Consider the following 25,357-nt stretch of genomic DNA (forward strand, 5'->3'; position numbering starts at 1 on the left):
TAAAGGGACAATCAGTCACATGGAGGTTGTGTTACTGAAATAGAACTGTCTATTCCAAATCAGGACATAAAGTATCTGTACAGAATCAATCATCTCCACTTCTTTAGCCACAATTTATTTAAGGTATTTTAATTCTCTTAGACCCTTTGTCTGCCTTGGAGGAGGACCTATGTCCTACTTATAAACCTATACCCATCAAGCTCCTGTAGTTTCCCTCCAACATTTGACTTGACTTTCCTTATCCTCCCGGTGTAAGGATGTTCCAGGGACAGAGGAGAGGAATTACTCTTTCCTTATTTCACACATACAAGGCAATGCCCCACAATTCTGAAAAATAGTCTGATTTGGGGCTTGGTTCAGTGTCCTTGATTGCATAACGAGGCTGAAACTTTTATATTATGTAAAGTAATAGTTCCCATCTAATCCATGTCATTATATTTCTGCTCTTGCCTGAAATTGTGCCCTTCAAGCATAGCAGAAGTTGTAACTGCAAGGGCTGAATCACAATGCAGTCGTTGGCATATAATTGTGTTTTCTCATGAACAAGAGTCTGATATGGCAACTAAACCTCCAAGATTCCTCTTCCCTATCAGGTATGAGAAACAAGTTTGTGGTGGCCCATGCAAGCAGCAAATAACATTTGGAGTCCATTAACCAGTCACCATCAAAGGGATAATGAGGAGGAAGGGTCCATTCTTAGAAAGCAGACGAGGACTAAAGAGGAATTTTCGTTTTCACCTGTGATCTTACCAGGCTGTTGTACCCCTGCACTTTCTGGCTGAACACTGTCTAAAACACGGCTCAACAGCTTTTTGTTGCTCAAGTCACACACTGTGGACATCATTCTCATATATATAAAATTAAACTTGATGTAATAAATATTTACTGCAAAACAACATCAAAGGAGCTCAGAAAAATCTGTTTCCTCCCTGCACAAAATATTTGTAGTGGAGCATTTTATATGCAACTGTGTCTCTTTCTGAAAGTATTTGGAACAACTATGTTTGATGACAGAGACAGTAATTGCCAAACTTCAATACAGAGGTTCGGGCTAACTTTGGGAACTATTTTATCTGGGTATTTTAATTCAGCTCCTTATCTCTTTCTTTTCCTCCCAGTTGAACTCATTAGTGGTTTCCCAAAGATGAGTGGGAGTTAGAACTTTAGGGCTCTAATCTTGATTTAGTGGGACATGTTCCTTGGGTCATCTTCCTTATCTATGAGATGAGGATAGCGATTAAAATAATTGATTAAAAGCATTATTTTGGTTATTATCTACTAATTTGCATATGTCTCCTCTATACCATAGTCCTCCACACAGATTTCTTTGAAATCAGTTTCAGAGCAGCTCCTCTGTACTTTTCCATAACTTAGCCTTGAAATCCAAATATGTTCTTAGACTGGCAAAGTGAAGAGATCAAGCCCTACTCTTGCTCGGCTCAGTGGGGTTTTTTAAGGCAAGAGAGCTGGTCCATAGCCACTTCAGGATGAACAAGTCAGAATTAATTGGTTTACCTCTTCAGATTTTCAGCTGAATCCTCTAATTCCTCAGATTCCATGTGAAAGACACTAGAAAATGTATCCTGGAATATCAAGAGGATGTTTGAATACACAGGTGTATAAAATTGTCATTGTTTAGAACAGTATTACTCATTAAAACCTTATTGCAGGTTGTTATCAAGACCTGTTCTGTACTAAAGACAAGTGTAAGATTATTTAGCTTCATTCCACATCTGTCATCGAGCTGGATACTGGATCCTATCATAAAGGTATCTTTGATACAACTTTAAATATCACTGTAGTGTCTTGAATCTCTATTCACGACCCAGAGAAGAAATGCCAGTATTTACAAGCCGTGCCAAAGTTATATGTCAGCACAGAAATGCTTTAATTCCACAAAGGCCAAAACCTCTCATGTTAACACCCAACCTGAGCAAATGCCATAAAAGAAAAGACAGAGAACGAAAAGACAACAGAACATATGAGAATGGAGGGAAGCTCACCCCACTCCCAGGGAATAAACAGTTCTGCCTCCAGACAAAATAAACATACTCACAGGACAGTCTTCATCCACTATGAAGATGGTACACCTCTGCACCTGCATGAAGGATATTATAGTGGCTGCTATCTTCTTCAGGATCACTTCCAAAGACTGCTGCTCTTCAAAAATCAGGCTGGCAAGGTCAAGAAGGACCTGAAGAAAAGGTCGTTTGTGAAGGTTTGACTAACTGATTTGTGCAGTAATTATTGTTACTGATGTCTTGAGTCTTCTCCTCTCCCCTGAATCAGGGAAGACAATGTTTATGTCTGTGACCCAAAGTAAGTTTTGGCTCTCACAGAATGCAAGGTAACAATCAGTATTAGCCAATTTGACACTTTTTATGGAAGAATTAAATAGCATAATAAGCTGTCTGATTCAGTTTTCTGTCAGAGAAGCAGAATAGATTTAGGCATTAAAAGGTCAAATGAAACCTGTGAAATCCAGACAACACAGTTACTTGTCCTTAGGAAACCCATTTTCCTATGGCTCATGTGTGCATTCTCAAACCAGTGATATTTACACTTTTTAAGACTTCTGAACACAGTTATTCTTGGTTGTAATTCTAACAGATCCTAATTAACTCATTTGGTGAAAGCATCGCTTAGTACAGTCTACTGTATTTCAAAGCTACTGTTGGAGTACTTAGGTGCTCAGATATGCTCATACTTTTTTTTTTCCTCACAAGAAACATGAAGGCAGTTTAATAAACTATCCAAATTTGCACCAATTTATGAACACTGGTAGTCAGTTGGAAACTCAGATCTACAGGAAAACTTTAGAACAACTGCTGTCTAGTCTTTCTCTGAAACATTATCACATCATACAGGGCAGGTGTATTCACCCATAAAGGCCTTGGCATTAATAACCCATCAGTTACAAAGTTGTCAACAAAGCAGAGCTATGGCAATCTCAAGGAAATTCAGTTTTCCATTTGATCATTACTGAAAACATGGTTAGTGACTGTTACAGCGGTAATTGCCCAAAGGAACAGTCTGGATGCCCTCTGCTATTCCACAGGGATATTCCTGCCTGTAATTTCTGGAGTCTGACACTTCTGGTTTTTCAATGCATAAAGTGAAGCACAAGATAACTTGAGGCAATATCAAGTGTATTAACATGGAATGAATTTTCTGATGTACAGCTTTACCTGCTTCCCCCTAGACAGGCCATTTCTCACAGCCCGGGCTGGAACGTGCCCAGCCTCTTCCTGGCGCAGCTTGTGAGGAGAGCTTTATCAGAGGCACACAGCATTCAGGCACAGGGATTAAAAGCAGCCAAGGAATAACTATCACATTAGAAAGAGGAAGAGGAGGCGCTGATAACTTGCAAACCCTCCTAATTTCTGTGTCCCTGGGACAAACCTGTTGGCCGTACCTGATTGCGCCTGTTCTCGAGCAGAGACGTCTCGTACAACTGAGCGTTGTGAAGAACAATCCCACAAAAGGCCAAATATGCTGCAAAATCCTGGAGACAAATGAACATCAACATCTCACAGAGAAAACATCCCACAGCATCCAAACTCTATTCAAAGATAAGCTACTGCAACATTTTGTTTTCACTCTCAAGTATTAATTGATATTTTGTTATTTTTGGCAACCGCATGTTCAGGGTCTGGGTTTTTTCCAGCTCCTTGTAATTTCTTATTTCCTCAAGAATCCCATCTTTTTTTAAGCTAAACTCTGAAGAACATTATCTTGGTATGACTAGGGTTCATCTGAAAAGCAGTTTAGAGGGAAAAATAATTGTGCAACAATGCATATTTTATCTAGAAAAACTGACCACAGCAACTTGCCTTTCTGAGGGAATTCAATCCCTTGGGAAGTGAAAATAAAAATTTGCTAACATAGCAAATGCAAAATTTTTTTCCTCATTCTGGATGGGATTCATTCTGATAGTCTGCAGATAAGCAGCATGCATTTTGTTTTAAGGGGGAAATTCTCAAAGAGAAAGGCTGAATTCTGATTCTTTTATTTGTGATTGATAAGTCAACTTCAGCCTGAGCAGAGCCTGGCTTTTGCCCCACCTGTCTGAACGTGAAATCTGGAAAGTTCTGAAAAGCAACTGCACTGGGATAATTAGGAATCAATTCTGGCTGCTCTCCTGATTCTCTCTTATATATTTTCATAATTTGTCTAAAGCTTTTTTTTTTCCTGCAAATGCTATATACTGAAAAGTGACATGGTGTTGAAAAGAGAATCATGCCACAAATTTTAATATTCAAATTATGTTTGTTGGGCTTGCCAGGAGAGTTAGAACCAATTAATTAAAAACTATGTCCATTGAAAGTTATGAAAGGGTTTTACAATGCATTCCAGTAGAGTAAGCCTGTGCTTTAGAGATATATGAGATGGTGATCCTGAAATGAAATTATTTCACATCCACATTTCTCATGGCCTCAAAGAAATAAAATTGCAATATTGCCAGTAATGTTTACTTTCTCAGAGATGTTTAATTTTCAATAACTTGAAAATTTTTGAGCAGCAGTAAAATGAAAAACATATCCATCCCCCTTCCCCTATGAAAAGCAAAGAGACAAACATCCAGCTTTTTATACCTTTTCGTCTTGTTCAGTGAAAGTGCCGCCAATTCCGGATTTCTTGTTGATTGCTTGAGCCACACCAACAACCTGGGTATTTAAAATGGAGAAATGAGTTAATTTTTAGGAGTCTGTCACTGGATTCCATTGCTAAGCATATTTATCTATTTTAATATATAAATCTATAATATAAGAATATATAATTTATATAAGATAATTAATGATCATTACAGGTATTCACTTGGTTGACTATGAAATCAAATGGTTAATATAATAAATGTTTCTCTCTCTCTCATGCATCAGCATTTCCTAGATTACAGGATTTGAAGACTTTAGCCTTTCCCTAATATAATTCTGTATTTCCATTCCTTTTGAGACAAAGTATTATTAATCTGACAAAGTATAATGCAAAGCTTTTAGATATTTTCAGGGTTTTTTAGCATTATTACAAAAACTGATAGAAAAAGCTGCAAAGAGCTTCTTTTGTTTGAAGTGTACTTAGTGTAAAACCAATGCAAAAGGCTAATGGTGGTTTTTTTCATCTTGCTTTTTTAGGATAAACATTATCAGAGGAAAACTCTGTGGTGAGCATGTTTAAAGAGGTATTTAACCATTCATGGTCAAGTTGTAACTGCTAAACTGATGGAAGACATGTGGTTTTATTTTTGTAATGGAGAAGAAGGCGATTTACTGTCTCTCAGCCCAGCATTCCCAAAATACTGATGCTGTAAGTAAGGCCATTGTTTTTTGACATGAATTGCTGCCAACTGGTGGCTCAAAAATGTCTGAAATAAAGCTCAACTATCAGCTCCATTCCATACAACCCCATTTTTCCCACAGTCAACCTCTTACTTACTTCAGTGAGGAGTATTTCTCATCCAGTGGACTTCCTTTCTGTAATAACAATGTACCACCAAGCCTGTATGCTTCTCTGGCAGACTTTGAATGAAAGCAAATCCCTTAACCAGTTAATATATGCTTTTATGTTAACCTACATGTGCAGAGGTTGATGCTTAGACCTCTTCTCATGCCACTGTCCTCCCTGGGTGCTGATTTAATTTTTTATTTTTTTTTTCCAGTTTTGATCCGGCATGAGCTAAGACAACTTTAATGAGGCCAGAGGCTTTTCACCCAAAAGGTGAGTGCTTTCATGTTGCTTGTTTAAATACATCCCCTCCATGAAAGGAAAATCTGCAGTGCTTAAAAAAAAGCTATAAGAAAATAGTAAAAGGACCATATGAATACAGGGGAAAAAAAAAAAAGACTATTTAGGCTCCTTTCATCAGCATTTCAGGTCTCAGATACATTAACAAAGGTAGGTGTTCCAAGAGCAATGGTCAGTTTTAGATGTTTGATACGGTCTTTCAGTAAAGGATTTTAACTTAAGGGGAAAGAAATAATGAGGAGACTAAACCTGCAAAAATTTCATGTTAAGTTGATTAGTATAAAAATTTTGTGCAAATGCGAGCCTTCCTCTTTTTAGCTGCTGTTTCAGTGGCATTCTAAGCTTCCAGACAACTTTATGTTGTGTCCATTTCTTTTTCATACAAAATGAACTGTTTTAAAATTAAACTGGTCCAAATTCTGGCTTCATTTTTATCAGCTTAAATTTCAGTGCACTTCTCAGAATTCCATAGAATATGGTGCAGACATTAATGAGAAAAACTTCAGACAGACATTTTTTTAGCTATTGGAATCTTGCCTGCCACCAGGTAATTAGTAGAAGATGTAAGAAACCTGAGAGGATCTGCTCCTGTTACTAAAGTAATTATGTAATTAGGACAAAAGTCAATCATGTGGTAGCACTTGGGGCCATGGAGAACACATGCCTGCATTTTAGAGAATACTAAGCAAAGTATGAAACCCAAATCCTCATTTTTAAAATTTATTCTAAACAAATTGCAAATAGCAAAAGGCCAAGTCTGTGATCTCCAGCTGGGAGTTATGTTTGCACCAGCAGAAAAACTGAATCAAAAGGCCAACTGCTCTGGGCTCAGCTACACAGGGAGCTAAAAAAGCTCAAGATATTACTCTGGACTGAAGAAAACCAAGGCTGAGAGAAAGACTGAAGTAATTGGGATCTACTTATGCTTTGACACCTGTGATTTTATGGCCTAATCACTGAAGTAAGCAGTGTACTGTGGAGTGCTACAAGCTCCTTTTCCTGAGCTTTCCTCCAGTTTGGACTAGGCAAGTGGGGTTCTAGAACACAGTATTATCTAAAGGAATCCTGCTGTTCCCAACAAGAGCCTTCTCCCAGATTTGCTCTATTGAAAGAGCCCAAGGGGAGAGCAAAAGGAAATTCCCCTTGGATCAGAAACCAAGTACTTTGCAATTTTCCATTCAGATCACATAATACACACATAGACCATAGAAACAAAAAGCTATTTTCATGGTGGAATTTTCCCCTTACTTTCAGTCCCAAGGAAGGACAAACCTTCCATCAGTTGCTGATTCAATACACACACGTGTTTAACCACATCTGAACACAGCTTTCCTGATTGCATTCTTGCTGGTAACATAGGTGATCTTTCAGTGCTCCACATGTTCTCTAACCTTTCTTTTCTAGCTGTGCTACTTTTCTAATTTAATAAATCCTGATCCACATTACAAGGAGAAATTTCTTCTAATTATCAGAGAACTTAATTTCTACTGTTTTCTTGCAATAGCTGAGTCCTGCCTCTAAAAGTAGCAGGCTACCTTGAGTACCCAGTAGGTGACAACTGATAGATTTCATTGCTGATGACTCTGCTCTGGAATTTATATGGATGGTTTCCTGCTGCAATTTTTTGCACATTAAAATTACAGGCCTAACTCTGTGAAAGCTGTTCCAGCTCTACAGGCAGCTGGTGCCTTTTTCAGTAGGCTCTTACTTCAGCTGACTTCTGATGTAATTAATTTTGCTTCTTAAGGGAATATATTTTTTATTTACTTTGCTTCCACCTGAAAGAATATTGCATTAAAGCCAAAGAATGGTAACAGAAAATGGGAAAATTGACATTTTTGATAAGAGAACATACCCACATCAGAAGACAAAGTGGTATTGACCTTACTTTGCTCTCCTGGTCTTGTGTAGAGGTTGGGTTCAAGCTTATAAAATTATCCTGCAGTGACAAAACTGTATTTACAGACTTTCATTTTGTATCAACAGAAATTTCACATCCCTTTCTATTATTCATGCCAACAGTAGCCTCCACGCTTTGCAGCAGTCTATCTACTATACTGTGTCTCAGCATAAGCTGAAAATCCATCCAAAAAGCAAATTACTGACCTCCATAATCCTGCAGCAAGACTGCTGCCGGAACTGAGTTTGTTTAAAGTCAGCTTGGCCAGACTGCTCTGTCCTGCAATGATTGGGATGTGTGATATCTGAAGGGTTCACTGGGGGAGAAAATAACTACAGGTGACATGCCCAGTCCCATTTTACACGATAAAATTCAACAGAGACTTTTCAAAGGCTGTTATAAGTAATAGCACCCCTGATTTGTTGGGAGGAGCCTCCCAGTGACAGGAGATAGGGCCCAATAAACAACAAACCAAACAACTGAGTGAGCATTGCCAGAAAAAAAAACAAAACAACATTTCCCTTGCTGATTACTAGGAAATTCCATCTTCCATGCTCACAGCTTGGGAGAAACACCTCAGCTAATTCAGCTAAAAGCTCCATATGAGAAAATCCTACGGATTTTAGTAGAAATCAAACTGAGATTGACTTTTATGAAAATTACTATGCCCAGCTCAAAGAAAAAATAAATAGCAGCAATAACAGAAAAATTGTGTCACTCCTAGAGATGATATTTGGTAGCTTTGGTGGCTCTGTGCTTCAGAGACCATCCATTCTCCAGGTATTCCAAACCTGCTGGAGAGCTGTTCTCAGTCTTCCATCAGCTCTGGAGAACTCCATAAGTTGGTTTAAGCTGAGGAATGGAGTAAGGATGTCTATTCCCTATCCAGTCCTGTCAAAGTGACTGTTTGTTTACAAGTGTCTACAAAACCATGCCAAAGGTAAAGTTGTCTTACTGCACTGCATTGAGTCTCATTGTTACTAATTCCTGGGTCCTTTCCATGAGCTCTTCTGTGAATCAAATCGTTTTCATTTATGGAATTTCTTACTAGCTGTTATTTTTAAATGAGACTTTGGTTTCTCACACGCCTGATGGAAATATAGGCAAATGTGAAAAACATCTACTGGAAAAATCTCCGTACTTCAGCAGGCCCAGAGGATTTAGTAATCAGCATGAGATTTTCTTCCTCTCAATTACTGACTCTTTTGTTTTAAAAAAAATACCACTAATACTAAACAAACAAACAGAAAGCCCCAGTTGCTCCTCTTTCTCAGTGTTTATTTTTGGATGCCTTCCAGAATCATCTTTCGACTGCAATTGCTGACATCCTGGGCTAAGGCAGCATTCACAAGCATCAATATTTCTAGAGGGGCTTTGGGGATTTTTGAAAGGTATCTTTTTATTGTTTTAACAGGGAGGAGCCAGTATTCTGGTTTGGTTGTTTGAGGGATTTTTAAACAGAAAAAGCAGCAGAATGGAAAATTAAGGACTGACTCACTGACTCCAACATCTCTCCAAGAAACATGTCAGTCATTTGTTACAGAAAGGATGAGAGAAACCTTCTGGTAGAGAATGTAAAACTCTGAAAAAAAATTAGGAACTGCTATCCTTTCCTGTAAGAAATCTTACAGTTTGACACCTTCAAATTATTGCCTATGAGTGTAACACTCCTCAAACTTCAGGTTGGCTGCACTTGTCAAAATAAATTCCTGCTTCATTTCCACTTGCTGATGCACTCAGGAGGAGGAAGCTGGCTGAAGACACGGCCCATTGCAGGTTTATTCAGCCCTTTAGTCATGGTGGACTGGACAAACAGACTGCAGCTCTTATTCCTTCCTCACCCACCACCAGCACCTGGTGAGAAGTGAGCACTTCCACACTCCCCAGCCAGCAGGGCTTTGTAGCTCATTTCTGTGCCCATAGCATCTTTTTCCATTTGACAAAAAGAAAATGGCATGTCTTGGGTGAAACTGGAAGCCTTGCATCAGCCTGACATGGACCACTGATCCCTGACAGTTCTTCACATGGCATCTGCTTCTCTCATCTGCTGGCCCAGGGCCAGCAGTGGCTGCTGCCAGGTGGAAAGAGGAAGACTTTTAAGAAGGAGTAGGAGTAGGAAGGGATCAAGTGCTCTCCTTGGAAGAATGGAACAAAGTAATTTAAGCTGAAATTTGCAGTACGTGAAGAAAGGAAATACTGGCTGATCATCTGGGTCAGCTATAACAAGAGTCAATAAACAAGTTAATGCAGGAGTTTAATTCATTTAATTAAAAAAAAAAAAGATTCAGTGCAGTAGAAGTCAGGATGACACTCTACAAGAGGAGTGAAAGATGGAAGAGCAGAAAAAAGAAGGTATGATGTCTTCAAATCAATCTTGGCTACATTTCTTTTTGGGAGCTTGAGCTTTCTGGAAGCAAACTATAAATGCTCTGAAAAATAAATGAATTCCAGGAGAACAAAATCTCCATTTCAAAGCTCTGACACACTGTGTGGAGAGCCTTACCTTTTATGAGTATTCTAAAACTGGTGATGTGGCTGAAGGCCACTGCAGTCAGGATCAAAGAAAACCCAACCATACTTTCCTTACTCCCTAAATCAAAGAGTTCATCTCATCTTTTCCCCATTCAATGGATTGCATGGACTTCACTGAATTCACTCTTCAAATACTCAGGGCAAGAAGGTGTTGTTAGCTCATAATAATAATTCTCCCTACTGCAATAGCATGAGACAGGATGAGAGAGCTCCCATGAGAAGCAGCATGAACAGGAAATATGGACAAGAGTTCAGTGAACAGATTCACACTGTTTCCAATTAGGAGTGATTTAAGTTATGACTCGAGGATGACTTTTCTGAATCACATTGACACCGTGTGTTTTCAGTGCCTGGCACTTAGCTCATAAGTAATAAATTAGGAACCATGTTGAGTTAAGGGAGTGTAAAAATAATCAGGTTTTTAGACAATGATAAAACCCAGTTTGTGCCCTCTGAATGAAGCAATATAGATACAAGCTAAGCTGAAGTACAGTAACTTAATCACAATTTGAGATAGACCAGTAAGTGTGCAGAGAACTTTAATGCTGATAGATACTGAGTACAGGAAGCCGGAACAGCACTTCTGGAGTTAAATACATATATTCTACTGCAGCATTTGGGATTAAACTCTTCCTGACAGTTCCCTTTGGCTTACATTACCCAGCTAGATAAGATAAAATTACAGTCTAAACAAACATAAACAGTCCTGCTAAAAAAAAAAAAGAGATGGTTGGTAGATGATGACTGCCAGCTAATGAAAGTTTAAAGCATACACGTGACTGGAAAGTGAAGTGATCCCAAGATTGGAGCTTACCTCTTCCCTGTGATTCTTTATTGGCATACAGAGAATGCTCTGAGTCTTATACCCTGTGATCTGGTCAACTTCTGCATTGAATCTTGGATCCTGGTAAAAGAAAAGAATGCAATTTTTAGACTACTAGCCTAAAGATCAGTTCTTTTTCTTCCTTGGTTTATAGATTAAAAAAAAGTTTAATATTTTATTTGACTGTTACCCAGGATAAGAAAGGTTTCATTACCTGCCAATAATTATATAAAGTTGTTACTACTAGTGTGTTAACAACAGAAAAGCATTTGTGTGGAACATGGGTGCCAATAGATTGAGACCACTGCTATAAAAACCAAAAAACCCAAACCCTAGGAGAAGCTTTTTTTTTTGAGCCTAGACCATCACTGTAATAAATATGCTCATGGATTAACCACACCTAGTTTACCTTTTATCATCAAGAAGAAATTACAGAAATAAACTAAAAGATCTGCACCCACAGAGGAGCACAGTTTCATAAAAGTGGTTAGTGGTTTTGTTTTTATCAGAGATTGCTCATTTCATTTATTCACCTCAGTACTGAACTCTGAATAATCACCTCAATAGAACTCTGATTTTTTTAGCCCTAGCTTCACGTTTCTGTATGCACTTGTATCTACAATATATGCATTACAACCAAAACCATGGTGTCAAGTTTGCATCTTGACCGCTCTAAGTCTATACAAATACAAATTACAAAATACCAAATACAGGCACTAAAATGCAACGTTCCAGCACGTGGTGGCTTCTTTTTCAAGAATTGCTGAAGATAAATTTCCTTGACTTACCTCATAGGCATTCTTGATGTTGAGAGGCTGCCCTATGGCTGCCACGTGACCCACAATGCCCTTGTTCCACTCCAGGCGAATGCAGTTGTTGGAAGCTTCTTCCAGGGTGGATCCTTCTGCCACGTCAAACAGCCTGCTCACGAGAAACTTCTCATTGGAGCTGTCCTCACACACCAGGAACAGGGAATAGCGATCGGCTGCGATCAGCTCGTGGATGTGTAGGAAGATCTTATGGCAAAGCGCTGTGACATCCAAGTGACTAGAAATATCTTTCACAAGTTCTAATAGTCTCGAGCACTGATCCCCTGCACTGGTCTCAATCCTTGGAGATTGCAGAGGCATCTGTTCCTTCTTGTCAGAGCCAGAGAGGAAGCTCACTGCTCCTACCGAGTCCTTGACAAAAATAGGCCTTAAGGGCCTGTCAAATTCAGAAGCGGAGATTTTCCTTGCTGGTGTCCCAGAGTTGGTGGTCTCGGCACAGGCAGGCTGGTGACAGGCACAGGCTTCGCTCTGGGACTTGGTTCCCTCCTTGCAGACTGGGATGGTGTGAACTCTCTCAGCAAACCATGCATTAACCATTTCTCTATAAAACAAAACCAAAAATACAGCGAATGACGTGAATTGAAAATCCTCTAGCTGACACTGTGAAAGGATAACTAAACCTTTTCAAACAGAGGACACTGATGCACCTTTAGACTCCTCTGTATCAATATTCTCCAATTTTATGCAGCACTTAGCCTACATTAAGCAGTAACATCTTCTGCCCCATGAAAAAAAACCAAAAAAACTATTTTTGCCTAGAGGAAATACCTGAATAGGGCAGAAGAGGACCACTTGTGCTGTGGCTTTCAGAGTACAGATCAGAAATTTACACCATCATTTTTTGACTGAAAAGTTCCAGTTCTTTCTACTCCTAAGATCTGGATTTCTATATAAGACATATATAGATATATTAATTTGAAGACAAAATTTTCTGTTTCTAACCTCTAAAAAGAAAAATTCTCTGTCAATCACCTACAGCCCCTCCTATTTTTCTGTTGCCAACATACTGTTTTTGAGTTAACTTCCTCTACCCTTCCAAGTTAATAAAAAATGCTGGTTGGACTCAAAGCATAAAAGTTTTACTTAAAAACCATTAAATAAACATGAATATTACTAATTCAACCCCCTTCAAAATAAGAACAGACTGTTTTCATGCATCTCTCCTATTTCCTTTCCTTGCAGATGACACTCATTGTCTAACTCAACCCTAAAACTGTATTTTTAAGAGCTCATCACTAATCAAAAAATGGCATTCATCTTTAGTGCTCAACTGTGCTACTCAAATTAACTTTGCATTAGGAAGCAAATCCTAATAATGTCCTCACTAAATACAGCACATCATTACACCATAAGTACACTTTTTTTATCATTATAATATTTTCTTGTCCAAAATCGGAGGGGTTTTTGTTTCAGTTTCTTTTTGTCTTTTGCTTGGTTGGGTTTTTTTAAGTACAGGGCTTTTTATTTCATTTTTTCAATGTTGAGGATTCCTCGCAGCACATGCCCTCCTCTCAGAAAAAATGGATTTTTGCTGTATTACATAACATAACGAGCCTAGGAACAGCAAAAATCCTATTAACAAGTCTGATCTTTTGGAAACCTTTCATGGTGGTCATGTTTTAAATTTGGGATATTTTTTATTTGCTCAGCAGACCACAGGAATTCTGAGAGTGAAGCTGAATGAAGCCATGGAACTGAGTCAGGTTAGTCAGCCGCTGATCAGTTACACGCATCGGTGTACGTTACACGTGAAAAGCACTGTACAATAGTCTTATTTTCCTTACAGCACACCTTGATCTTTGCTGTAGGATGCAATACTGCAAGCACAATTAACCCTTAACTCAAAGCAAAGTGATCAATTAAAACCTAAAGTCCAACAGTCCAACAATGTTATTTGTAATAGCAAGCCACAAAAGCAAAGTCATTTGACTTCTTTTAGGAAGGCTTGAAAGAGATTTTTTGATCACATATCATTTAGAGACCTCAACAGCAGGCAAACATGCTATAAAAAAAATGAATTATTAGAAACCAATGATCCCCCTTTATTAAAGCAGTGATACCTATTTTTTGTGCAGTAACCTCATCCAAGTATTTCTTGAAGCAAAGAACAATGAACATATTATTAAAAGTTTGACTTTAAAAGTGTTACTTTCAAGTACTTAAACAGGATAAACATTAAATGGGGGAGGTATGACCATTTATTACTGCAATGAATAATATGATTTGCATAGGACAGTGTCACATTTGCAAAAGCTGTTTCACTGAGAGTCAAAATAAGAAGCTAGCATTTGGTAACACTTGGAATTTTCATTTCATAGACTAAATGAGAAAGAATAAAAATTTTCAATTACCAAAAATATCCTTAAGAAAATGAAAAAGCTAAAGGTACAAAAATCTTTATGTAAATATAGTACAACCTCTAAAGTTGATGCTGCTAACTGTTAGTAGCAAATGCATTATATTGGGGGTCCTTTTTGTTTTACTCTGATCTCTTCATAATAAAAAATTACCAGGAAATTTTAGCTTCTCCGTAACAAAACTTTCATCTAGCACTAAGGCTCCAGAAAAACCTGCAAATGCCAGCTGGAGGCATTTAAGCCTCAGACACAAGAAGGTAGGTATAGAAAAAACTGATAGTTTTAAAGAAGATTGGTGATTTGACCCAGATCCATATGTCTGCTGACTTTGTTTCTAAGCACTGAGGACTGGCATTAATGGAAGGTAAGACTGAAAAGTAGCAGTAATAACATAGTACCAGATGGAGGGTGTTCTCCAACAACTGATGAGGCTCAAAAGCCATGTAATTGAAAATGCACATGTTTGAAGGCATGTTTGGAAGTGAACCTGTGCTTTTGTTGGGTGACAGCAATTTGCAGAACAATCTGATTCACTGCTTAATTAATCCTGAGGAAAGGAGTAAATATAAAAAGCTATCATTCTCCTGATTTACACTGAATTTACATGCGTGGATGTGTTGGTAGAAGACACTAGGCAGAGAAAGAATCTGAAATTACCCTTCATGCATAAAGAAAAAGCTACAGCAGAAATTTGATTTATCAGTAGAAACCTGTCATTTTATTTATTCTGCCATGTCGTGTTACGATTTTCCCAGGCCTTAATGGTGTAGCAATAGCAATCAGTAAGAACAATGTCCTCTGAATGCTAATACCTGTTCTCAAGCTGTGGCCATGAGATTACTAATTTTTTTTACCCTCTTGCCTTTTTACTGTGTAAAATAAGCATGCATTTCTTACGGAGGTTATTGAGGGATGTGGAACACAGCTGTAAAACCTTTCACATGAAAGGAATTATGTTTAACAAGAACTGACTACTTGTTGGGTATCAATGCTGTTTATAAAGCACTTAAACATTGAACAGAATGATAGGTGGAGCTGCATAATTATGAATAACATATTCCTGTCCTTTAATTTCTCTTGGGTGATGGTTCAATAATTTGCCAGCAGTGCGTGGTTCTCAGAAAACTTTAGATTAACAACAACTAATCCTTAACTAAATTGGGTAAAGCATGGTTTTCAAATTCAAGCCTTTTAAGCATTTTACTTTGGGCAACAGGAAAGCCATTCAAAATTCAACTGGAAAAAGAACAGTGTTCAGTGACCTTTACGAAATGCCTCTTCTAACAAGGAAACTATTTAGCTCCTTTTACTCACCCAGTTACACACACGGGTGGAAGAACCAGCATTTCGCATGAGCTGACGTATTCTAACGCTATTTAAAATCTCTCAGTGTCTTGACATGTTCTCTTGTTGACACTCAGTCCTATTTAACAATGCATGACAAGAAGGGTATTATGACTAACACAAGTACTCTCAGAGCACAGAATTAGCTCAGCAGTTATCTGACACCAGACACATCCTGAGCCACGAGTGAAGCTCCTGGAAATCAGCAACGAGTGCCATGTACAATTAAGAAGTCATTTTGAAAGGCCTGCAGGAAGAAGCCAACACTTGTAACTATTCATATGAACAGTCTTCACTAAGCATTGGCATTGTCAAGAGCTGATTGTAAGGACAAGACCCTGGCTGTAGTATCGAAGTTGCAGGAGCTGATACTGATCCACAGTGATCAATGCAGACAAACTCAATGCGGTGTCTCTATCCCACCACAGCAGTCACCACGAGTTGAGGAGTTACAGCACCCAATATTCCTCATGACCAGGACGCATCTTTGCTGCACTATGATCCTTTAATACAAACCTTCACTCAAGAAATATGTAATTTATCCCAGAGCTCATGAACAGCAACAGTAGAATATGAAGTTACTATTTTTTAGTCACTCCCATCAGCCAAATCCAATCTTTCCTCTATAAAACATGACAGTAGTGACTGCTGAATTTGGCTGGTGACTTCATCAGCAGATGACAAAACTGGAAAGGAATTTTGAGATGATAGTGCTAAGAAGGGGATAAAAATGCAATGGCAGGCAAAACATTGAAGAAAAAAAAAAGAGAAAATATGGTGTGATCCTCCCCTCTATCACTGCTTATATACAAGCACACGTAATCTGCAGTACCAGAGACCTTGTGAGCTTCAGAGGAATTAAAACCCTTTGGCCCTGATTTGTTAAATGCTGCACAGAAAGTAGACCTGCCCCCAGAGCAAGAAGTTTTTGGTATAAATTGGCAATAAAAATAGAAAATGGATGTTTGAGAAAACACAGGGACAAGGAAGCAACATGCCTTGAGCCAGGTCATGCAGGAGGGCACATGTAGAGCTGAAGAGAATCTTCTTGTATTTCCTGGGCTGTGTGCATCAAACCATACTGACACAACACTAATTGCTATGCTACTCATACACTAGGAATATTAAATAATTCATTGTACCCATCTTTGCTTCATTGTGATTATCTTCAAAGAACACAGCAGACTTCTCAAAAAAAACAAACACAAAACCCAACCCAGTGAAGGCGTTTATTAAAAGCCAGGTTGTGATTGTCTTGCTTACATACAGCCACACTGCCTGTGTAAGAACACACCAAGGGGATCATTGAGCACAATTGCTTGGCACCTTTGGAGAAAATGTACAAAAACCAGAATGCAAAGGTAACACTGAGATGCAACAATGACAGTAAAAACTGCACATTGCTTGCCTGGCACAAAGAACGTGTAACATTTGAAGTTCTGTAAGACAGAACACAGTGATGAGTAGTTTTCAGTGAAACAGCAAATAATTCCCTGTTTTCTCTGTTACTCACAGACACAGTGTGTAAGGTTTTAGTAGTTGCATGGACTGTTCTGCTAATTTTTCATTCCAGCCAGCAGTTATTGGTAACACACTTCAGGAGAGGGATTACAAACTTGCCTACTAGAAAATGCCAGCTTTCAGTGTCTGAATTCCTGTAGCCTAATCCTGTCGATGTTGAAACCAACAATATTTCAAGCTAAACTTTGGAACTGTTTTCTCAGTTCCCTTCCATAAAATAACCACTAGATGTCTTCAAATTTCTCTCCAGCATCTTGACATAATTTAGACACAAAAATCATTCAAAGCATTAGCAAAAACTCCAAAACTATTTGGTTTCATCAGAGGAGTTTGAAATGCAAAGCCACCTGGATAATAATTGCCTTCCCATTTTCTTTCTAGTACTTCCCATTTCACAATCACATTCTAAGTGGTTTTGTCTCTCTTCTAGCAATGGAAATATTTAAATAAATTGTATAAGGCCTCATTAGATGGAAACAGAAAACTGACTGTAAAAGAAGTGTTTTCAAACTGGCTAAAAGAGTAGATTGATAAAAACAATTGATGTTTTTTCCTTAAACCCTTCCCAATTATAGTCAGTGGAGATGCCACTTCTCACAGTAGTAGGCAAGCAACTCTGGAATATGAGGTACAACAGTGCCAGTTTTTTAGCACAATTCGGTCAAACATATTAGCATGCATTTAGCTTTAAATATTTCAATTGGCAGAAATTACTTCTGTTTGAATACAGTTCTTAATTTAGAATGCTAATTCTTGATTCAAACCATGCTCATGAGACTGAAATAACTTTTTAGAATGATGAAATTTTCATCTTGTCTGAATGCTCTTTTTTTAAATAGAAGGCAGAGATTGCTTTATTAGCAAAAGAATTCAGATTGGAAAACTAACACTGACAGGCTATTCTTGGCTATTTTCAAGTTTTGTTTAATAACCTAACCTAAAGCTTCACTTTTTACAAGAAAGCTTTCTTCCACAGAACAGACTTTCTACTTGCACTATAAAGAAAGACAGAATAAATCCTCAGGGATTCAAGTTCAAATTCTAAAACCTGACCTTTATTTCTCCTCCCTATGTTTGCTTCTTGCTCCAAACTCAAAAAAAGGAAAAATTAAAAATAACTAGGTACCAAATGATTTTTTTGGGGGAATGCAGTAGGATAATACCAGTAATTTCAGTGAAATGTGGATTAAGAGTTAAATTCCCACCTGCTTGGAGATCTCATGTAAATCTTCGGCAGGACTTCATTTCCACCTGAATTCATAAACCAGGGGTTAGGCACAACTGAAGTGCTGCAGAGGCTTTGGCTCTCCCTGCTGGGGTGAGTTATCCATAATGCACAGATAAGTGGGGAAAAATATGTATCTTTTACTAAGCAAATATATTTTGTGGTGATATTTTCAGTGCCAGACCCAATGTGAAATTACAACCATTGTGTTATCCACGAGGGCGTCTTTTCTGGCACTTTGCAAATAGCTCCTTTTGTATTTAATGCCCTTCTTAAAATATGGTTTTCTTCAAGTCAACCATATCAAAGAGAAAGCATTCCATATAAATTTATGTATGTTTCTTTTCCAGTAAGGAAAAGAAATACTTCTATACTGTGTTTTTAGTAATTATATTTTACCACAACAAAACAAAAAAGCATTAGTGGTGAAAATGAAAACAGGCAGTAGCATCTTAGTTCAAGTCAAGAATGTATTGCCTAAATCCTCCTCACATGAGGATTCTTCAGCAGATAGCCAATACAGAACCTTCCTGATCCTTTATAACTTAGAAATCAAAGAAAGGTGTCAGACTTTCTTGAGTCTCCTGCAGAGGCAATGTATCCCTCAGCTCCACTTCTCTCCTCAGTTGCCAGGAATTTGACCCTGTTCTCTAAAGTCTCCCCAGCTACAGCCAAAAAATCACCCAGCAATGGAAATGAGATTTCAATGCCTATTGGCATTATCAAAACTACTGTAATATGGTAGTAGTTCCCCTGAAACAGGAGGAGGCAAAAAGGGATGTAAACTGTCAGAGTGGTTCCCTTCATCTTATTTTCCACCAATTGTCTGAGGTTTACCAGTGTAGTTAATTAATGTATTCTGCACACCCATTTGATTCTTTGTTGCATAGGGCAAGCAGAACTGAGTGAAAACACATTCTCCTTGTAGCTACTCTCAGTTTCTGCTGACTAGTTCATCTCCATACCAAAGATTCTGTGTAGGAGTTCAGTTTAGAGCTTTGGGGGAATTTAAGATGTAAATAGCTAGAAAGTGGTTTCTTATCATTTCTCAAATGACAATTTCTTCAGTCTACAATAATTGCTGTTTTAGAGATTTTTTTCCAAAATACTCCAGCACTCATCTCACTTTGCAGTTATCTCACTGTATTTCCAACAACAAATGCCAGGAGTCAATAACATTTGCAACTTGATGAACACAGGTAATATTCCTCACCTTCCTGAATGCTTTTTGAATCAGTAGTTAAAAAATATTTTAGGCTCACCTTAAAACTTTGCTGTTATCATGAAAGGCATAAGGAAGGATATGGATACATTATTTATAAGCGGGATAACTATAAACATCATTACACCAACAAGAAAACTTTCCAAGTTTTCACAGAAATTGATTTTTTTCCCCTGTACTTAGTTTTCATAAAAGCTCAGTAAACATCCAATAAAACCAAATAAGTGGGAGAAAATATTCTGATCCCCTCCATTAACACCGCTGCTTCCTGTGGGTTTCAAGCCACACTCCCAAGAATCAGTGGGTCTGCAGCCCTCTTGTAAATGCTTTATACTGGGTAACTTAGAAAAGTTGCAGCAAACCCCAACTCTCTGCACTGAATTCTGTGCCTCCACTGAAAAGCTCCTTCAATCATGGAAGTTCAAAGCTCACAGTCTACTTGCCAAGCTCATGTTAGGAGCACACACATATGGTTGATACCGATGCATTTTTAGGATTATTACTTTTTAAGAAAAACGCAGGCCACAGCACGTTTCAGTGCAGAAAACCTCGAATAGCTTTATCTTTGAAAATCAGAATTTTCACTCAATGACAAGAAATTAAGCACACATGCATTACCAATGCCTAGAATTCATATGACACGTAATATTCAGGAGATTCAACTTCAGATAGCTGGCTCAAACTACAAGACATTTTTAAAAGCCCTCCAGACAGAGACTAGAAGGCAAATGTCCCAACTAATGTAGTACCACAGGCAGCACATTATAAATTGATTGTCCACCAGCCATCAAGAAGGAAAAAAGAAAACCATCCCAAACAACTGTGTTTGAGTTTTTTCCAAGTAATACATGTAGTTGATATATTCAAGTAATGCAATATCTGAATTTTAGCACAGCTCCCCAGTAAACACCAGTTCTGGAATCCTCAGTGAAGCACTGTGAAGTACCAGATTGTTAAGAACATCTATTTTTTCCAAATACAACCCCACCTTTTTAAATTTGTAAATATTTTTCAAACCTGCTAATAAGCCAAGATGTATTTATAACAAAATAATCTTATTCCTACTGAAGGACATATAAGATTTGGGACAATTATTTGTCTTCATCATACCATACATTTAGGGAAAAAATAAAAGATAAAGGCAGATAAAAGCTGCCTGTAACAATACAGTTACCTCCAATTGAGAGGAGAAATTTTACTTTGGCTGTTTTGGCAGTCTGCTACTTCTGAGTGCAAAGAGCACTGAGAGAGAATCACTCCCATATTTTTAAAACAGGGACAAACAGGAAGTCAGAAGTACAGAAATATTCCACAGCAGGTTGAAATAAGTGTGATATTTGAGCATGGCAATGCATAGGTTGTTTTTTCAAAGGAATGTAAAAAGATAAAACTTCAGGAAGACAAAACCTGTAATGAATTTAGCCATAAATGTGACCAAAAAAAATACCCCAAAACCCTGCAGATTATGCTTTTATAGAACCTACTTAGAACAATCATAGTTGTAGCAATAAAGCAGAATCACCTTGAAAAGGTTTCTGCTTCTGGGAAGGCAGAACATGAGAGGAAATTCTAAAACTTTGGGAAGGGAAAAATAACAAGAGCTGGGAAAAAAAAAAAAAGCTTAAACTTCATAGGAGCGAGGCATTTAGAAACTCTTGACCCTGAAGTGTGCAGTAGCAAACTCTCCAGCCAGAAGTTTTGTCAGGCAGCACAGCCTCAGTGAGTGAACCAAATTCATCTCATCCCCGAGTGTGCCGGTGACACATTTCCCCTTTGTTGTGCTGCACTTTGATCATCCTGGAACAACACCTCACGGATAACAGCTATTTATATTGCCTCCTCATGCCACTCAGCTCCCTGGTACGAAATAAAGTAATAAATAACTCATTCCATACCTTCCTACTGATGAGATCCCAGTTTATTCACCTACTCAAAGGAGAGAGGACTCAAAGCTATTCACCTGGATTACACGCCTGTAGGATTGCAGCCTCGCACTGCTCACGTGGAATTCAACCAACGCGGTTTTATTGCAGAATATCCCTAGAGCCAGCCCAGCCTGGAAGGAGGCTGGGATGTGGCCTTCCTGCAGCCACTGCCAGCCTCGAGGCATTGCAGATCAAAATGCAAGGTGTAAGCCCTTGGAATGTGCTCATCTTCAGCAACACTCCAGAGGGGAGAGAGGAACACAGGTGCACACTTGTTAAGCTGACAACCTGCAGCCCTTCTCTCCAAGAATCCAGAACATGGACCAGGGAGCGCAGTGACTCCAACAGATGTCACTTAATGAACAAATTGTGACTAGAAAGACACAGCTTTTAAAGTGCCACCTTGCCAGAAAACACAATTTCTATCAAAACCACTACAACAGATACTAATGCCAATCTGCCCTATGCAAACTGGATCAGGAAGCAACTATTCAATCATATGAGATGATAACCTTAACCATACACTTTAAAAAAACCCACATAACATACATCTTCTAAGTATTATTTAGACACCTAATTAAAACTTCTTTGTGTCTGGAAATTACCAACAGAACTACTATGTAAAACACTGTGGGAATTAATTGCAGAAAAAAAGATATTAACTATTCAACTCTCATTATAAAACTGTTAAATTAGGTTATAATTCAAAGCTCATTAATATGAGTGTAAACAGCTAGTATTATGCAGTCATAAATGATGGATCCGGTGATCTTTTCCTATTCCTATGTATAAATATTTGAGAAACAGAAACTATCTTTATCCATTAGCAATTGTGCCTCACAACATGCAGCTGAATATGCCTCTGTGCTCCGCAAGATACCAGATTAACTAACTTCTTAGACTATTGCTTTCAGGACCTGTGGGAATTTTGGCATATTATGAAACATAACAAAAAAACACCAACACAGAAGCAGTAAATTATGATTAAAAAAGAGTTGAAATTAGCTCAGGGAACACTGCTTTACTTGAGAGAGTAAATACAATGCTAAGTAGCAAAACATTAACAGCATGGTATTTGTTCAATGTTCGCTGTTCTGCAAAGATTCAGCTAAAACAAAGCATGGTATTAGATGGTAGGATTTTCTCTTTTCAAGCCCTAAGTAACACCACCAAATGGAACACTAAACCTCTTTGCAAAGTACAGCAGTTCTTTCAAACCACTCAGCTCTACATGTTATCATCTTCGAACCAAAATACAGTCATTTATCATTTGTCTTTTCAAACACAAACTTACACAGAACAGAGGTATTCCTTATTATTTATAGTTTTCTATACATTCCATACAAGACAGCAGAGAAGAGAATTTTGAGACAATTGCAGTGTTTCTATCATTTCAAAAACATCACAGAATTGTTGCCAAGCGAGGACTCAGAAGTCCACAGTCCCTCTCTAACTGCAGAGGCATTGCCATCACAGAAACTCGACTGGATTGTATTTTCCCAAGCACTGCCTCTTTCAGAACGGCACAAATGTAAAACTGTGCCTCGGAGTGAAAAAAAAAGAAAGGGACTAACCAAACCTACCCATGGGGAAAACCAATCTGACACAGCGGTTGCTATTAATTAGCATTCCTATTTGTTCAGTGCTACTTCTAGCTTCCAAAGGAAGTGTGACCGGCTTAACTAAGAAAATGCTACTTCTCAAAGCTGCTAGCACTCTGTTTCCTGGGCAAACAAGCTGCCCTTCAGTGCCACACCACGCACTGGTGTTGTGGAGAGCATCAAGGTTAACTTCCGTCTATGCATCCTGCACCTATGTACAGCCTTAAAAAAAAAAAAAAATTCAACATTTAAAAGACATTTTAAAGGCTTTTTTTTTTTTTTTCTTCTGCTAAATTAACCTAAGGAAGCAGCAGCAGAAGAAAGGGGACTGCCTGACAGATGGTCACAAGCAAGCAGGTGACCCCTGAAGCTTTCCAGCTCTCTGCGAGTCAATTATTAATGGGGATTTCTCTTCTTACCGCCCCATCCCATGCAGAGAGGAGCAGCGGCAGCAGGAAAACCTCATTCAGAATGCATCCATCCCCGCCAAATGACTCTGGGAAGAAGCAAACCAGCAGCGGTGAGCAGATGGTGCGAGCGGCTCGGGAGCCGGGAGCGCAGTCGAGAGGAGCGCGGCGAGTCCGCGGAGCCAGCCCTGGACTTCCTATCCCGAGCTCCCGCTAAGACATACCGTGGGAGCTGCAGATGGCCCGGGCTCTGCATCCCCACGGCTTTGTTTATCGGAAAATATTCAAAATGGAAACCTGACTCCACTTCTAAAAATAGCCGAATTTACTCCAAGTCAACTTGAAGTCCCGCTGTTGAAGTGTGTGACAACAGTGAGCAAATACCTCGTCTTATCTCCAAAAGGCAGCATGTCAAGCCAAGAGGCGGGAAATGCCCAGACGAGCTCTTCAGGTCCTCAGTATCGGGTTCTTCGCAAGAACCGGCACCGAGAAGGGGCGAGCGCGGAGCGGCCGCCCCCGAGCAGCGGCAGCGCCCGCCGGCGCCGCGCCGCCCCCTGCCGGCAGCGCTCCCGCTGCCCGGGCTGCGAGCCCTCCCTGCCCGGGCTGCGAGCCCTCCCTGCCCGGGCTGCGAGCCCTCCCTGCCCGGGCTGCGAGCCCTCCCTGCCCGGGCTGCACCCCGCTCAGCCGGGCAGAGAGCCCCCCCCGCCTCCCTCCCGGGGGAAGGCACAGTGTCCCAGAGGCGCTCTCCCCGCTGGACGGGCTCCCGAGGAGCCCCCCTCGTCGGGCGGGGCTCCGGTCTCGAATGCACCGCGCACGGCTCAGCAGCTCCCTCGGCGCTTAACCCGTGGCCCTGGCCGGTGTGGGGGGCCGCCCTCATGTCAAAATAAAGGTGACGAACCCACAGGGTGACGGAGCTCTTGGAGAGCAGCACTTTGTTTTGAGATGACTAAGTACTGACATAACCCGCCCTCCCCAAGACATCAGATGCTCTTTGAGGCTTCTACCTACTCGCAGGGCGGGGAAATACATAGTTGCTCGCTACTCACGGGAAGTTGACCGTGTCTATTTTGAACGGAGGAGAGCACAAAATAAATGACTGGAAGCCCAGGGCAGGGAGCTGCGGGGCTGGGACAGCTTCCCCGAGCGGTGCCGGGCAGGGCGGCCCGGGGAATGACGGCGAGAGCCCGCGGGGAAGCGCCGCATGTGCCCTTCGGTGGCAGCCGCACGGAGCTGCTGCGTGGTGCTTTCAGTTCTTGCTCTTTCGAGAGTGGGGGCGGCGGCGGTAGGGTGGGAATCGCTTCTTTTTATTTTCTTTGGAGGCAGCCAAGTGCAATGGAAAAGAACGAGGTTTTCCTGTAAAGAAAGGAACTGCCTCTATCCGCCGCCGCTCCGGTCTTACCTCGTAGCTTTTCTAACAAAGTAAGAGCGGGTGAAGTCGCCGTGATCGTCCAGCCACGCTTCCACCGCTTCCTGCTCCGGCTCGGGGGGAGAGCAGCGCTCCATGCTCCCGCCGCCGCTCTGCCGCCTCCCTCCGCGGCTGCCGGCGCTGCCTCCCCCGGCCCGGCCCAGCCCGCTCCGCTTTCCAGCTGCGGTGCCCGGAGCTCCCACCCCCGCCTACGTCCCGCTCCCAGGTGTGCGGGCAGCAGGGAGCCCGGCCCGCTGCACCTCAGCGCATCTCCGGCCCGGCCGCCGGTCCCGCAGCGGGCAGAGCCGGCTCCACCTCCACCGCGGCCCCGCCTGCTTCGAAAAAGTGGTAAATCGAGTGTCACTTTGGAGGGTTCCCCTGTCGGGTATCGATGTGTGTCTCTTACAGACCTCAGCCTGGGTACGGGTACTAAAGCTCTGGCTTTACCGTCCTTCATGCCTACAATGCGGCTGTTAGATCCGTTTTAGACTCCGAATAAGGACAGCCTAGCTTTGAGGATGCT

At 40.2% G+C, this 25,357-nt stretch overlaps 1 protein-coding gene across 2 annotated transcripts in view; it reads right to left on the reverse strand.

The window, feature by feature from the left end:
• The window catches only part of PDE5A (phosphodiesterase 5A), a 50,582-nt gene extending 25,468 nt beyond the window's left edge, over positions 1 to 25,114 (reverse strand). For both annotated transcript variants that reach the window (XM_058838108.1, XM_058838107.1), the window contains exons 1-7: positions 24,829 to 25,114; positions 11,786 to 12,368; positions 10,989 to 11,078; positions 4,596 to 4,667; positions 3,416 to 3,505; positions 2,057 to 2,194; positions 1,516 to 1,583 (exon numbers count right to left, since the gene is read on the reverse strand). In XM_058838108.1, the coding sequence (XP_058694091.1) occupies positions 1,516 to 1,583; positions 2,057 to 2,194; positions 3,416 to 3,505; positions 4,596 to 4,667; positions 10,989 to 11,078; positions 11,786 to 12,368; positions 24,829 to 24,932 (1,145 nt within the window). In that variant the 5' untranslated portion in view covers positions 24,933 to 25,114. The remainder of the gene's footprint in view (positions 1 to 1,515; positions 1,584 to 2,056; positions 2,195 to 3,415; positions 3,506 to 4,595; positions 4,668 to 10,988; positions 11,079 to 11,785; positions 12,369 to 24,828) is intronic.
• Positions 25,115 to 25,357: the final 243 nt, after the last annotated feature.

Source organism: Poecile atricapillus, chromosome 4, assembly GCF_030490865.1.
Source record: "Poecile atricapillus isolate bPoeAtr1 chromosome 4, bPoeAtr1.hap1, whole genome shotgun sequence".
Lineage (NCBI taxonomy): Eukaryota > Metazoa > Chordata > Aves > Passeriformes > Paridae > Poecile > Poecile atricapillus.